Source organism: Canis aureus, chromosome 11, assembly GCF_053574225.1.
Source record: "Canis aureus isolate CA01 chromosome 11, VMU_Caureus_v.1.0, whole genome shotgun sequence".
Lineage (NCBI taxonomy): Eukaryota > Metazoa > Chordata > Mammalia > Carnivora > Canidae > Canis > Canis aureus.
The window spans coordinates 30,094,243-30,108,691 of NC_135621.1; the positions used below are offsets into that span (position 1 = coordinate 30,094,243).

General features: G+C 58.2%; 1 protein-coding gene across 1 annotated transcript; it reads left to right on the top strand.

Moving 5' to 3' along the window:
* The first annotated feature begins 5,190 nt into the window (after positions 1-5,190).
* SSTR3 (somatostatin receptor 3) lies at positions 5,191-13,716 on the top strand. Its single transcript, XM_077914631.1, has 2 exons — positions 5,191-5,798; positions 10,278-13,716. The coding sequence occupies exon 2, from the start codon at positions 10,314-10,316 to the stop codon at positions 11,589-11,591; it is 1,278 nt and encodes a 425-aa protein (XP_077770757.1). The 5' UTR covers positions 5,191-5,798; positions 10,278-10,313; the 3' UTR covers positions 11,592-13,716.
* Positions 13,717-14,449: the final 733 nt, after the last annotated feature.

Sequence of the window (14,449 nt, forward strand, 5' to 3'; positions counted from 1 at the left end):
AAAAGAAAAGAAAGAAAAGAAAAGAAAAGAAAAGAAAAGAAAAGTAAAAGAAAGGATAGTCCTGGGAGTTAGACATATGAACAAATGCCTTCCACCACCAGAGTCAAAGTAATTCTCAACCTAGAATTCTATACCCAGCCCAGCTATTAATACATGTGTGAAGAGAATGAATCTTTTCAAACATGCTCACTTGCTCAGGGAATTACCAGAGGATGTGTGACAACAAAATCAGGGAGTATACCATTAAGGAGGAAGATTCAAGAAATGGGATCTAACAGGAAAAAGTTGAAGGAAATCACTGCTAGAGTGGTGAAGAGAGATGCTCCTAGGGCAGCAGTCGTCACACAGGTATAGAGGACAGCCAGGACAGATGAGAGGAGTTTAGATGCCTCCAAGCAGAAATCCTCATGGAGCTCAGGACCTAGAAATTCCCCTGTGAGGTTTTATGAAGCAGTAGGAGCAAATGCAAATACCGAGTCCTAGGAAACTGAGATATAAAAAAAAAAAAAAAAAAAAAAAGACTAAGCAAATGAAAAAAATGAAGCAATTATGAACTCCAGGCTGGGCAGGTAATAATATTTCCAGTGCATTCCTAATGAAAACACTGAATATACACTTAATGGAGAATGTCATTTCGTGGAGAGGGTGGAGAGAAGGGACCAGCGTGTGTAAGAAACCTACAATCCTCATCTATCGTAACAGGAAGTCAGTAGATATTGGATAAAATTGAGGGGTCAAGACATAGAAAAACAAATCATATATTTAGCAAGATGGAGACAAACACAAGGAGAAAAAGCTAAGAGGTGGAATTGCCTCTGGGAGAAGGGGTGGGTCAGGACCATGGAAGGACCACTATTTTCTGCTGTTGTAAGTCTTTTTTATCACTTTGGTTTTTAAAATTTACTTGCAGGGGCACCTGGGTGGCTCAGCTGTTGAGCACCTGCCTTCAGCCCAGGGCATGATCTTGGAGTCCCGGGATCGGGGTCCCACATCAGGCTCCCTGCATGGAGTCTGCTTCTCCCTCTGCCTGTGTCTCTGCCTCTCTCTCTGTGTCTCTCATCAATCAATAAATAAAATATTTAAAAAATATAAAAATAAAATAAAATTTACTTGCAAACAGCACTTTGAGAAAAATAGAAGCAAATAAAAAAATAATTGTATTACAGATAAAAAAGAGAAGCCAGAGGAGGGAGCATCAGAAAATGGGAAGGCTTCAGAGCAGCTGGCGCTAAACGTGCTGAGGGATTAAGAGCTCGAGAGGGAACAGTCTGTGCAAAGGGCTTGGGGCACACATGGGGTTCAGAGTCAAGACCATGGGACTGTGGAAAGAGAAGAAGGGGCGAGTAGAAAGGAAGCAGGCAGAGGCGGATTCCACCGGCTTCTCAGGCCATGGTGAGGATAGGGGATTTCATTCTGCAGCAGCAGGTGGCCCTAGGAGGGTCTCAAGGAGGAAGCCACTGGCCTGACTTGGTTTTTAAAGGACTCACTCTCCCCGCTGAGGGGGCAGGATGAGGGCAGAAGCAGGGGGGACAGAGGAGCTGACAGTGGCCTGGCGCAGAAGGGAGGCTGGGGGGCTGGAGAGCAGCGAACAGGTCAGAAAGCAGAGAGTTCGAGGTGGAAGCCACGGATCGCGGTGCTGGAGGCCACAAGCTTGCAGGCGTTTCCTCCATTTGGCCATCGTACAGGAAGGTGGACACGTTCTACTGAAGGAGGGCCTTGGCAGAGGCGTTTCTCGAAGTCCCGCTGCTTGACTGGGCCAGAGCTGGGGTGGAAACTCACCTGCCCAGGCTGCTAGCCTTCCCGCCCCTGCTGCCCAGGAGGACGGGGCAGGCTCACGCTGCAGGTGGCGTCTCCGTGTCCCTGGAGCTGCTGCTGGGTGGGTGTAGGGCTTAACTAGTCCTCTTGTCTCCCCAACTCTGCATGGCGGGTGTTGAAGCTGAGAGACGGAGGCTCAGAGAGGCTAAGTCACATATTCGAGGTCACACAGCCAGTAAGCGGAGGAGCTGAGATTGGAGGCTAGCGGGAAACGGCAGGGGCCCAGAAGAACCAGAGGACACCTTTAACGGACTGGGAAGGTACTCTGGCTCACCTCGGCCTATTTGAAGGAAAGACCTTAGTGTCAGTGGCTCAGGCCCCCAGTCTACACTGTGGTCGGCTTTGGCCTGAGGCCTTGTGAGGGACGGGAGGGAGGACACAGCCCTGTCCTGGCTCTCAGGAATGGGGGAGCCTGGACCCCAGCTCCTGGAAAACCACCTGTCTGACATCAGAGACACGGTCACAGGTCTCCAGAAGCCCCACAGTCTGAGGGTGGAGACACAGCCCTCGTTTTGAGGAGGTGGGGGTCTGATGGCCCAGACACAGAGAGGCGGTCCAGGCAGCCCCTGCAGGACCCCAGGCAGACACAACGCTGTGCCAGCTCCGAGGTTAGAGGCCCTCGTGCTCCAGGACCTCGACGCCAGGCAAGGTGGGGCCGCGCTCGGCTCCGCCACCCAACATCCCCTGCGTCCCAGGCTCACCGATGTGGAGCGGCACTTCCCCTTCCTGCGCTGCCATCCCCAGAAGGAGAGGCTGATCAGGGATCCCGAGTCGCTTCCACTCGGGGAAGGCCCCCCGGGCAGGGGTCGGTGTCTGACCCCGGCCACACCTGCCCCCAGCCTGGTGTCCAGGACCGTACCAGCACTCGGCCCCCAGCAGACATCCTGCAGAGTGCAGTCTTCCTCCTCCGCCACCCTGCCCCTCGCCCTCCATCCACCTCCTCTTCGATAAACATGCAGCAAACACCTGCTGTGTGCTAGGCTGGTGCCAGGCCTGGGGACACCTGTGTGGCCGAGGTCTCTAGGAAGTCGAGAGGAGAGGCCTAGCTCATCTAGGATGGGGAAGACTCCAGGAGGAGGCCGCCTGAAGGAGGACTTCATCTCACACATAGGGGTGGGGTGGGGTGCGTGAGGAGAGTGGCCAGGGTGGGGGGCACAGCCTGTGCAAAGGTCCTGTGGAGAGCCAACACCGTCACCGCTGCCTGACTGGTGAGCCTTTGAAGAACATAAATTAGGTCGAGAAGCTCCTCTGCTCCCACCTGTGAGGCTCCGGACCCACCGAGACTGAGACAGGACCTTCCGTGGTCAGGCCTCCCGGCCTCCCTTGCCTCCAGCCACCCTGCTCTCCGCCTGGGCCCTCTTCCCTAGGACTGCTCCATTCCCCTCACTGTCTCACGGAGGCCTGAGCCCACCCCTCTAGAATTGAATGAATGAATGGGTGAGGCTGGGTGTGCCTGGAGCTCAGGGAAGAAGGAAATGAGCAGAGGAGGCAGAGGCTGGAGGCAAGGCCAGTGTGGTATAAAGCCTGGAGGGCTGCATGGGGTCGGTTCTGAGAGGGCCCCCGGCAGGGGAGGGGAGGGAGAGGGCCCCAGAGAAGCCTCCCTCACTCCCAGGAGCTGCCCACCGCCTACTCCTCAGGAACTTGCACCGGAGGAACCCTGAGGCTGGAAAGAAGGGCTGGCTTGCCCAGCTCCCCTGGCGGGTGGAAGGGGGGCTCCAGGGGCCTCCGGAAGCGGGTGTGCTCCTAGTCCCACTGTGTGCCGCAGCCCCCAGAGCGGCTCTTCTGGAAGAATCGGATTCCCGGCTCTCTGAGGGGCTACTCCACATCAGCCCGGGGTGCCCAGTGACGGAGCAGGTCCAGCCCGGTCCTGAGGCACAGCCCGTGGTGGAAAGGGGCCTGGGTGGTGCCTGGCACCCCGCAGGTGCTCAACGGAGACCCATTACCTTCCTTCCCCTCTTCTCCGCTGGGAGGTGCTGACGGGCACACCTTTAGCAGGACGCTCTTCCCTCTCTCCTCGCTGGCTGTGTGATCTGAGCAAACTGCTTTCCCCCTCTGAGCCCCAGCTTCCCGTGTGTAAACACTGCACTGCTCACTGTCATCGTCGGCGGTGTGGTGGCCACGACACAGGGCAGCGTGTGTGAAACAGCTGGCCCTGGTGGGGGGGTGTTAATAAAAAGCTGTCATTACTGGGATGCCTGGGTGGCTCAGTGGTTGATCATCTGCCTTCAGCTCAGGGTGTGATCCTGGGGTCCCGGGATCGAGTCCCGCATTGGGCTCCCTGCAGGGAGCCTGCTTCTCCCTCTGCCTGTGTCTCTGCTTCTCTCTCTGTGTCTCTCATCAATAAATAAATAAAATCTTTTAAAAACCACAAAAAACCCCTATCATTCCCAGTTGACCCCTAGGCATTTCCGATGCTTACATCCAAAGAGGAGCTAGGAATGATCTAGTCCAACCTCCCTACTATCCAGATGAGGAAACGGGCCCGAGGAGGGTGTTCTCGCCGTGGTCACGGGGTGGGTCAGCAGGAGCTGGGGCACTCATCCGGGGGCACCCAGGGGTGTGCTCAGGCCCAGCGCCTTAGCCCACAGGCTGGCACATCCGGCCCAGGGGCCCGACCCAGCCCACTGCCTGTGTTTTGTGCAGACGGCAACTAAGAGCGGATTTTACAGGTGAGCATTTGCAACCGATTTGAGGATAGGAAATACTGACTTGATCTCTGATGAAACACAATGTTACCCGCCCCCCCAAAAGAATTCCACTCTTCTCAGTAACATTGTTCTCGATTCTTATCCCATTTTGAGTTGTATCAATTTCTAAACAGTGGAGATTTGTTTTCTCCTGTACAGGATCTTTGATCCTGCCCTTGGGCCCCAAAGCCTGAAATCTGCATTCTTTACCCAATCCTCCCACCCCCACCCTGCCCTGGGCTCCCCGGGCTCCGGCCACCAGACCGTCTTAGGACTGCTGCCCCCACTTGGCCTTCCTCTGGCTGGTGTCCAGCCTGCGGCCAGGACTGTGGACTCCCAACCCAGTGCTCGCCCGCGCTCTCAGCCTCTCACCTGCCTGGCCCTGGGACCCAGCTGTCGCCTAGCAGGACACGTGCCACAGTGGCCCGGGGGGCGTCCAGCTCCCTAAACGCCACACTCTCCTCTCCGCCCCACCGCGAGAGCCAAGGCCAGCGTGGGTGGCCAAATCTCCGCGGTAACAGGGTCTGCCCCCCCACCCCCCCTGCCCTCACCCCCTCTCCCCCTCCTCTCCTAACCTGCCACCCCTCCCCCCTGCCTGCACCTGCTCTCTGGCCCCTCCCGCAGCCCCCCCCACCCCTGCTCCCTCCTTCCCTGGCTCTCCATGTCACCATCTGTGGCACAATCCCTCTCTGTCACTCTGCCTGCCACCCCCTCCTTCTTCCTCCTTCCTCGCTCTCCATCCCTGCCTCTTTTCTGCATCTCCCTCTCGCCCCTTCTCTCCTCTTTGCTCCTGCTTCTCTTCTCCCTGCCACGCATTTCTTATCACTCCCCCTCATTCTGGCTTTCCACCCACTCACTGTCTTCTCCCGTTCCTTCTCTCTCCACCTCCGACCGAGCCCCCCTTTCCCTCTATTTCTATTGGCTTCCAACAGTCCCTGCTCCCCTTTTCTCCTCCTTGGGAGATTCTCTGTCCACCCCCACCCTGCGCTCCTGCCCACAGACCCCCCACTCTGGGCCTCCAGCCACCCCCCCCGCCAGGACGTGTCCTGGAGATGGGGGGTGACGCACCAGGAGCCCGTGGGAAGTCAGGGCCGGAGACCAGATGGGAGAGGCTCTGTGGGCAGCTGTGGCCGCCGCAGGCCTAGGGGGCCCGGGCTGTAAGCCGCCTAGAAGTGGGCACTGTGGGGGGACCCCAGCTGAGGGTGCTCTGGGCCCTTGGGGACTGGGCAGGGAGAAGGGGCAGCAGAATGATAACCAGCCTGGCAGCCAGCAGGGGAGCCCTCGCCCCATGGGCAGGTAAGGAGGCTGGGGGTGGGGTGGGGTCCCAGAGGGTGGGGAGCTGGAGCACACCCTCTGCCCGGAATGAACCCGGGAAGCTGCGGCTGGGGGCTGGGAGAGGGTGGGAAGGCCCAAGGAGGAAGGAGGGCTTCCTGTGACCTCTTGGTGGGCTGTGGGGGGGTGGGGGGCAAGTCAATCTCAGAGTCTGGGGCCACGGTTCTCGAATCCTGGAATCATACAGCAGCAGAGCGTCAGAGCTCTGGAAGAAACCAAATGCATCATGTCGGTGGGCCTCCCCGGCCCTGGGGCCAGCTTTCCTGAGCTCCCCATCCATGCCGAGCACTGGGCTCCACAGTATCCCATTTAATCTTTACAGCCACCCTGGGAGGTGGGTCTAACAGTCTTCATTTGAATAGGAGGAAACTGAGGTCCAGAGACAGGAAGTGACTTGCCCAAGGTCACCCAGTAATTGGGTAGCATCTTTCTGTGGCACAGGCCAAGTCCCCCAACCCAGGGCCTGTGGGGTGTGTCCCTGGGGGTCAGGCCTCGTCTGGGAGGGGAGTATGCTGGTCGGCTCTGATGATCAGCACAATCCAGATCTTTGAGTGGAAGGCCCAGGGTTACAGACAGCAAGCAGAATGCAGTTGCCCAGGGGCAGCAGCCTGTAGCCTTTAGGGCCGTCCAGGCCCCAGTCCTGGATTCCTCTCAGCCCTCAGGGGAAGCCGGCAGGACCCGCAGGTACTGATGGTTTAGAAGTAGACAGAACTGGGTGGTAATTCTGGTGTCCCACGCACCAGCTAGGTGACCTTGTGTAAGTTACTGAACTTCTCTGAGTCTCAGTTTCCTCCTCTTTAAAAATCCTCCCTCCTGGGCTTTGTGAAGATCTCACAATGGGGGCCTGAGCCCTGGGCCCAGGAGCAATGCCCCATCTTGCTCCGAGCTCTACTTGCTGAACTGCTTGGTCTGTTCACGTTTCCCAGTGCGGGGTGCTGTGCCAGGTCCCGAGGCTAAAGAAATAAATAGCTTAGGGTCCCTGCAACCCAGAGCCAGGATTCAAGAGGGTAAGTGGATGGGAGCAGAAAAAAGGAAAGTGGATTGAGGTGTTTGGCATCTTTGAGGGGCTGTCCTGAATTGCTGTGTGGCTCAGGGCAGCCACTCGTCCTCTCTGGGCCTCTGTCCCCTCTCAAACAGTCCTCTGAAGAGTCCACCCCCAGCTTTCAGGCAAGCTGGTGCCAAAGATAAACCAGGCAGGGAGAAAAAATCCCTCCTCCCTGAGGATGAACTAGATCATGCACAGGACTCCAGCTCCTTAAAAGAAAAGGCGGCCCTTAAATTGCAGGTTGGCTTATGCCCGCAGAAAGCTATAATTTTCCTGCTCCTGGCACCCGGCCTGTTAAACTTTGACAGGGAAGATGCGCCCAGATGAGGGTGGAGGCAGAGAGTCCCCAGCACAAAGGCAGGGCCTGGCTGGCTGTGCTGTGTTCCCTCCAGGGTTGTGTGTGTTAGCATGTGTGCATGTGTGTGTGTGTGGGGGGGGGGCTGTGCACGCGTGTCCCTGAGCAGGAGGGGGGCTGTCCTCAGAGCTCACCTCCAGGCTTCCCTGGGGGCATCTGTCCCTGCAGCCTGGAAATTAGGTTTGCCCAGCTCCCTGCTCTCTCAGAAGAGAGCACTTTCCTGCCTCCTCCAGCCCTGGGCTGTGATTGGCTGCCCCACGGGGATGCTGTAAAGAGGATGTGCGCAGGGCAGCAAGGTGGACAGATGGGTGACGTAGGGCTCTCGGGCTAAGGAAGCCAGAAAGATCTCCAAGGTCTCAGATCCCACAAATCCAGGTGGAAGAGGGCTGATGCTGGCATTCAGGAGTTCTGACATTCTGATTCAAGGACATGGAGTCTAACAATCTATGACTCCACACCTCAGTTCTAAGTATCTAAAATTCTATTTTTAGGACCCTGAGATTCCAAGGGTTTGAGCCCCTGAATAGTCCAAGAACCTGGAGAGCAGGGAGGGGAGCTCTGCGTAGGCTGGTGGGAGAGTAGAATGCCGGCTGGGTGCCTCCCCAGGGCCCAGACTCAGTCTGTGAAATGGAGGTGGTGCGTGTGTTGGAGGATGACCCGAAGGGTTCGCCCAGGTCTGCCCCTTCCTAGCTGTGTGTCCAGGGCTGTGTGGCCTCACCTGTGTGCCCTGTCTAATGGTGGGGACAACGCTAGTCCCTCTCCTACAAGACCCCATAGAATGCTGCATGTTGCCAGCTTAGCCTGGAACCTGGCAGCTGGGGTGGGTGACAAAAAGCCGGCAGACCTGTTAGGATCCTGTGAGCCCTGTGTCCACTGTCCCAGGCTCAGGAGAGCAGATAAGATCCCAGGGTGATGACAGGTTAGGGGCTCCTGCCCTGGGGTTGGAGGAGCAGGGAGGGGTGCTCTGAGGCCAGACAGCCTGGGGTATCAAAACGGGGAGCCACAGCCAAGCGATTCTTTGCCTATTCTCTGCATTGCCCGGCCTGGTGCTCAGACCTTTATAAAGCCAGGGTCCTCGAGCAGGGGCAACAGGCATGCCTACCCACCCAGAGGCGTTTGCTCCAAGTTGGGGTTCCTCCCCTTTCCAGAAGCTTTGCATCTTAAAAATCACATCTGCATAGGGCAGTGCAGGTGGCAGGTCCCACTGGAGGTGATCCAGGCTCCGTGTGGGCTCAGAGTGGGGACATCAGAGGCTTTCCTTCTCTCTCAGGGTTTGTTGTAGGTAGAGGCAGGGGCCAGACAGGAGCCGAGGGATGGGGGGAGGTCATCAGAAAGGAGAGATGGGGAGAGGGCCTCCTGAGAGCCAGGAAGTCCTGCTGAGGGAGGCTCCAAGTTCTGAGGTGGGCGGCCTTTCTGAGCAGGGCTTGAATTTCCTTTGTCAGCAATTCATCCCCCCTTTGCATTGAGAATTGTCCACTCCGGGCTCCTCTGATTCATTCAGTGCCTCAAACACTGATGCAGAGCCTGTGCTGTGTGAAGGGACCAGAAGATGGTTCAAAGCTGAGAGCGTGTCTCCCCATGTAAGGGGAGCTGGTCTAGCTGGGGAGTGGGGAAGAGTCCTAGCTCCTTAGAATATGCAGGAAGCATGAGAAGAAAGGGCATGCTGGTTCCCACTGTGCCGCTGGGCAAACTCTTATTCGTGCCTCAAGACCCATCTGAAATGTCCCCTTCTCTAGGAAGCCTGCCCCACCAGTGTGGAGGGTGAGGTGGCTTCTCTTGCACTTACCCCAGTGTGCTGTGAGTTCCTCACCACGGGGTGAGAAGGGGCCCCACGCGCCCACCCCCAGCTTCACAGCTGGCCATCCCAGGCAGGGCCTCTTTGGGGGCCCCAGGGGATGGGCTAGGCTTAGCAGGTGCCCAAGCACTCTGACTCCCAGGAGAGGGGACATTGATGTGCCTGTGGCTCTTAACTGCATTCAGAATCTGAGGAACCTGATAAAACCTCTGGGCTCTACCCAGAAAAAGGCAAGGATGCATTAGTGTGCACCAGTTTTGGGTGTTCATGGATCCTGTGCAGTTCATCTGGAGACTCAGATTCAAGGTTAAAGACCTGTGATATGCAGCTGCTGGTTTCCCAACGTGAGGGCTGCTGGTGGCTGCCTTAGTCGGTTCGGGGCTGCTGTAACAGAATACTGCAACCAGAGGAGGGGGCTTATAAACAACATTTATTTCTCCAAGTTCTGGAGGCTGAATGTCCAAGGTCAGGGTGCTGGCAGATTCAGAGTCTGGTGATACCTGCTTCCTCGTTCATAGTCATCTTGCTGTGTCCTCACATGGCAAGAGTGAGGCAGCTCTCCGGGGTCTTTTATAAGAAGCCTGATCTCATTCAGGAGGGCTCTACCCTGAAGACCTAAGCACCTCCCAAAGGGCCCCCCCTCAACCTCCTAATATCTTCTCTAGGGGTTAGGATTTTAATGTATGAATTTTGGAGCAGGGAGAGGAACACAGTCAGTCTCTCAGAGTGGGTGATCCACTTGGGGTCCTGCCAGCAGGGGGCATCCTATGCAAAAGGGCAGGTATCGCTCTGTGAAACAATATGATTTCATTGACTTGCGACGTAAAACACACTGGTGTCAAAGACGTTTGAGAAAGAACAGGAAGGGCGTATGTTGCCATGGGCCGATTGAACGACCCATTCACTCCTCTAGTAGACATTTGTGGAGTGCTCACAGGTGCACGGGTGAAGGAGATGCTGAGGTGTGCAAGCCAGTGAAGGTCGCTGCCCTCGGGAGCCCGGCAGGCCTGCGTCCCACGCCACACCCTAGCTACATGACACGCTTCACCTCTCCGAGACTCAGCCTCCTCATCTGAGAAGTGGGCATACCTTGCTGGCCTACCTTGCCAGCCTAGGCAGAGTAAAAGAGCTGGTGTGTGTCAAACGCTGGCCGGGCATGCTCTAAGTCTCCAAGGTCAGTGCGATGGGGAGAGCATTGCGGAGAAAGCCATCATCCACCATGACGTGGCTGTGTCCTTCCTCCTCCAGGCCAATAGCTGACTGCTGACCACTCTCCCCTCGGCCATGGATACCCTTGGCTATCCTGCATCGGTGCCCACAACCCTGGAGCCCGGGAACACCTCCTCGGCCTGGCCCCTGGATGCCACCGTGGGAAATGTGTCGGCAGCCCCGAGTGTGGCAGGGCTGGCCGTCAGCGGTGTTCTGATCCCCCTGGTCTACCTGGTGGTGTGCGTGGTGGGCCTGCTGGGCAACTCACTGGTCATCTACGTGGTCCTGCGGCACACGGCCAGCCCGTCGGTCACCAACGTCTACATCCTCAACCTGGCACTGGCCGACGAGCTCTTCATGCTGGGGCTGCCCTTCCTGGCTGCCCAGAACGCCCTGTCCTACTGGCCCTTTGGCTCCCTCATGTGCCGCCTGGTCATGGCCGTGGATGGCATCAACCAGTTCACCAGCATCTTCTGCCTCACGGTCATGAGCGTGGACCGCTACCTGGCAGTGGTGCATCCCACCCGCTCGGCCCGCTGGCGCACGGCGCCCGTGGCCCGCACGGTGAGCGTGGCTGTGTGGGTGGCCTCGGCGGTGGTGGTGCTGCCCGTGGTGGTCTTCTCGGGGGTGCCCCACGGCATGAGCACCTGCCACATGCAGTGGCCCGAGCCGGCGGCAGCCTGGCGGGCGGGCTTCATCATCTACACGGCCGCGCTGGGCTTCTTCGGGCCGCTGCTGGTCATCTGCCTCTGCTACCTGCTCATCGTGGTCAAGGTGCGCTCGGCGGGGCGGCGGGTGCGGGCGCCCTCGTGCCAGCGGCGGCGGCACTCGGAGCGCAAGGTCACACGCATGGTGGTGGCCGTGGTGGCGCTCTTTGTCCTCTGCTGGATGCCCTTCTACGTGCTCAACATCGTCAACGTGGTGTGCCCGCTGCCCGAGGAGCCGGCCTTCTTCGGCCTCTACTTCCTGGTGGTGGCACTGCCCTACGCCAACAGCTGCGCCAACCCCATCCTCTACGGCTTCCTCTCCTACCGCTTCAAGCAGGGCTTCCGCCGGGTCCTGCTACGGCCCTCCCGCCGCGTGCGCAGCCAGGAGCCCGCCGGAGGACCTCCAGAGAAGACGGTGGAGGAGCAGGGGGAAGACCGGGAGGGGGAGGACCGGGAGGGGGAGGACGGGGCCGGGAAGCAGGGGGAGGGGAAGGGGATGAACGGCCGGGTCAGCCTCATCACCCAGCCTGGCACCAGCGGGCAGGAGCGGCCGCCCAGCGGGAAGGCCAGCAAGGACAAGCAGCCCCTACCCCTAGAGGCCTCGGCTGCAGACAAGCCGGGCGCGCTGCACATCAGCTATCTGTAGGGGCCTGCGGAGGGAGGCCCAGCGTGGCCCACGGAGGGGCAGAAGCTGTGGGTGTGCCTGGGGCATGCCGCCCATGGTGTCAGAGGCCCCCCGATATTTGGAGGCCTGGGCTCCGATCCCATAGCTGCCGAGGCTCGCTGTGTGGCCTGACCTGGGCCCCTTTCCTTCTCTGGACCTTGCATTCTCTTCTCTGACTCAGGGATGGGAGGAATCAGCCAGGACAAGCTCTATTGGATGAGAAGTCTGGAGGGGCATTGCTGCTGGCTGACCTTCCTGAGCGGGGTCCAGGTTCAGGGGACAGGTGCTGACTGGCCTTCCCCCTCCAGGACAGAGCATCCTGGCAGACTGGCCTGAACCTTGGTCCTTGGAGAGACGGAGTCAGGTTCACAGGAGAGAGGCTGGGGCCCCAAGAAGAAGAGAGTCTTCCCCTGTGTGGGGAGGGGTGCAAGCTTCTGGGGCCCCACAGCAGCTCTCCCCCACCTGCTGCAAGGCCTTGACCAGCTCTTCCTCCCCTCTGGGCCTCGGGCCTCAACTGCTGAACAACCCAATAACCTCCTGGCCCTTGTGGCCCATTTGGTCAGTGCTGGGGCTCTGAGTTCCTGGCCCTGAGAGGAGGTGGATCTTCCAGGGAAGCCCCTCAGGCCAGCTCCAGGGCCCCTTACCGCTTGGGCCCGCCCAAGGCCCTCTTATCTAATTTTGTACTTGTAATTTTATATTCTTTTTCATAAAGAGGGTCTCCAAACTGCGTAAGTTTAGGCCACCCAAAGCCCAGCTTCTGTTGAGGACAGCTGACCAATTCCCAAAGCAGCTCACTTTGTGTCCTGTGGCTGCGGGGGTGGGGGGTGAGGGGTGTGTCCTCTGGGTGTCTGAGGGCTCCGGGAGCCTCCTCAGAGCAGCACCCATGGGTGTTCCTCACTCCCAGAGACCACGGCAGGACCCGGGTCAGGCAGGCTGTCAGGGAAATGCAGTGTCTAAACAGCACAGTGAGGAAGGGGAGGAGGAAGAGGGACAGGGAGGAGGGTGGAGGACAGATCTGCAGCCATCCTTGGCCCCTCTGGGCTAAGCTCTGCCGCAGCCTGGCTGAGAGCAGGTTGTGGATGCCTGGTCCGATCCGCCTCAAGGAAAGGATGCAGTCGGGATGGGAAAGCAAATGTTCTGTAAGGTACGGCGCTGGCCCCCTCGAGGGCCTGCCTGCACTGCTAGGAGGGGCTGTGCCTTTACGGTGGCCTGGGGACAGAGCTGAGACTCAGGGCCCTGTGGGTCAGCAAGCAGGCTTCTCCATTCTCTGGATTGTCTGGGGCCACAGTTTGAGGCGGCCCAGGGAAGACAAGAGAAAGGGAGCTGGAGAGGGACCACAGGAGAGGCCACCATATAAGGACTCTCTCCCAGAGATAACCCCTTAGAGCCATGGTGGGATTGGTCCTGGGGAGAAGGGGACACCTCAGGCTAGACCCCTCCATCCCCCACACCTCAGAGGGCAGGGCGGTCCTCAGGGAAAGCACAAGTTGGGAGACCTACATCTTCAATCCATCTCAGGATCCTGGCCAGCTTTGACCTCTTTGGGGCTCCGTTTTCCCATCATACAATGGAGGTTGTCCCTGTCTGCCTACCGCTTGGATCTGGGGGGAAAATGAGTCATGTTGCGCCAACTGCCCCCCACACTACAATGGGTAGGGGTGAGTGTATCAGGTTATAAAATGGAAGCAGCCCCCATGTCGGGCTTGGCCCATACCTACTTCTTCATCAAGTGGCCTCTCTGTCTCCGGCCTTTGGCGGTAAGGATACTGCAGGTCCCAGGATCAGTGGCAGGGGGAGGCAGAGGCCAAAGAGAGAGAGGGGACTTAGGGGGTGCGGCCCACCCAGAAGTTCACAAAAGCGGACCTTGTGTGGATATTGGAGCAGGAAGCCCAGCCCTCAGTCTGGGGTTCCCCTGAGGAGGATCTAGGAGTCTGAGTGAAGAAGGATCCCCTGCATCTCAGCATTCCCTGGCCCACCCAGCCTTCCTGATTCCTGGGGCAGGTGAGCCTGGTCGGCTGGGGTGGCTGGAAAGCTCCAGAGGGAAACCCTTTGCTGCTCCTGCCCCTAAATAAATAAACACAATAAAGACAGTGACACATGGCCACAACTGTGATCTGGGGCAGTTCCTCTGCTAGGTGCTGCATGTATTGCTTGGTGTGCCTAGATGGGTGTGTGGGGGGCGTCTCTCCCTCTGTTCATCTCTCAGCTCTGCGAGCCCAGGTCTGTGTGCATGGCCTTCCAGAATCCCAGTCCTCCAGGGCACATGGAAGATGACCCGATAAGCCTCAGCCTACATCCTTACAGATCTTGATCACAAAGCAGAAGATGCATTCTTTTCTGATGCCCAAATAACAAATCTCAGGGCAGAAAGCTGATTGGCTTGGCTGGATCATGTGATAGCTCCTTGGGCCAGTCACCAAAGACAAGGTGATGGAGCGCCATGATTGGCCTGGTGGGGGTCATGTGCCTATCCTTCTGCCAGGGAGGATGTGGAACACTGTGACAGACAGTCTGGCCTGACCCATGGGGTAGGGGGTGAGTTGGGGACCCGCTGCCAAAGACAGGGGTGCGGGCCAGGCAGCAACAAAAGACTGTGTGCATTTGTGAGCACAGTGCAGGGTGCATAGTAGGGGCTCGAGCACCTCAGCCACATCCACAAGTGAAGGCACATTGCAGTGTTAAAGCCAAGGGCCTACTGTGCCCGAGGCAGGTGTGCATGAGGTGGGAGCAAAAGGACTGCTAGGGGCTGAGTGTCCCATGGGAGTGGTTTCCTGGCTAGGGTCTCCTCTGGATCCCGTGAGCTTCCTGCCACACGATGCCTCACTGCCTGTGCCCACTCA

Coding starts and splice junctions, on each gene's coding strand:
- SSTR3 (XM_077914631.1), top strand. CDS start 10,314: ATGGATACCCTTGGCTATCCTGCATCGGTGCCCACAACCCTGGAGCCC.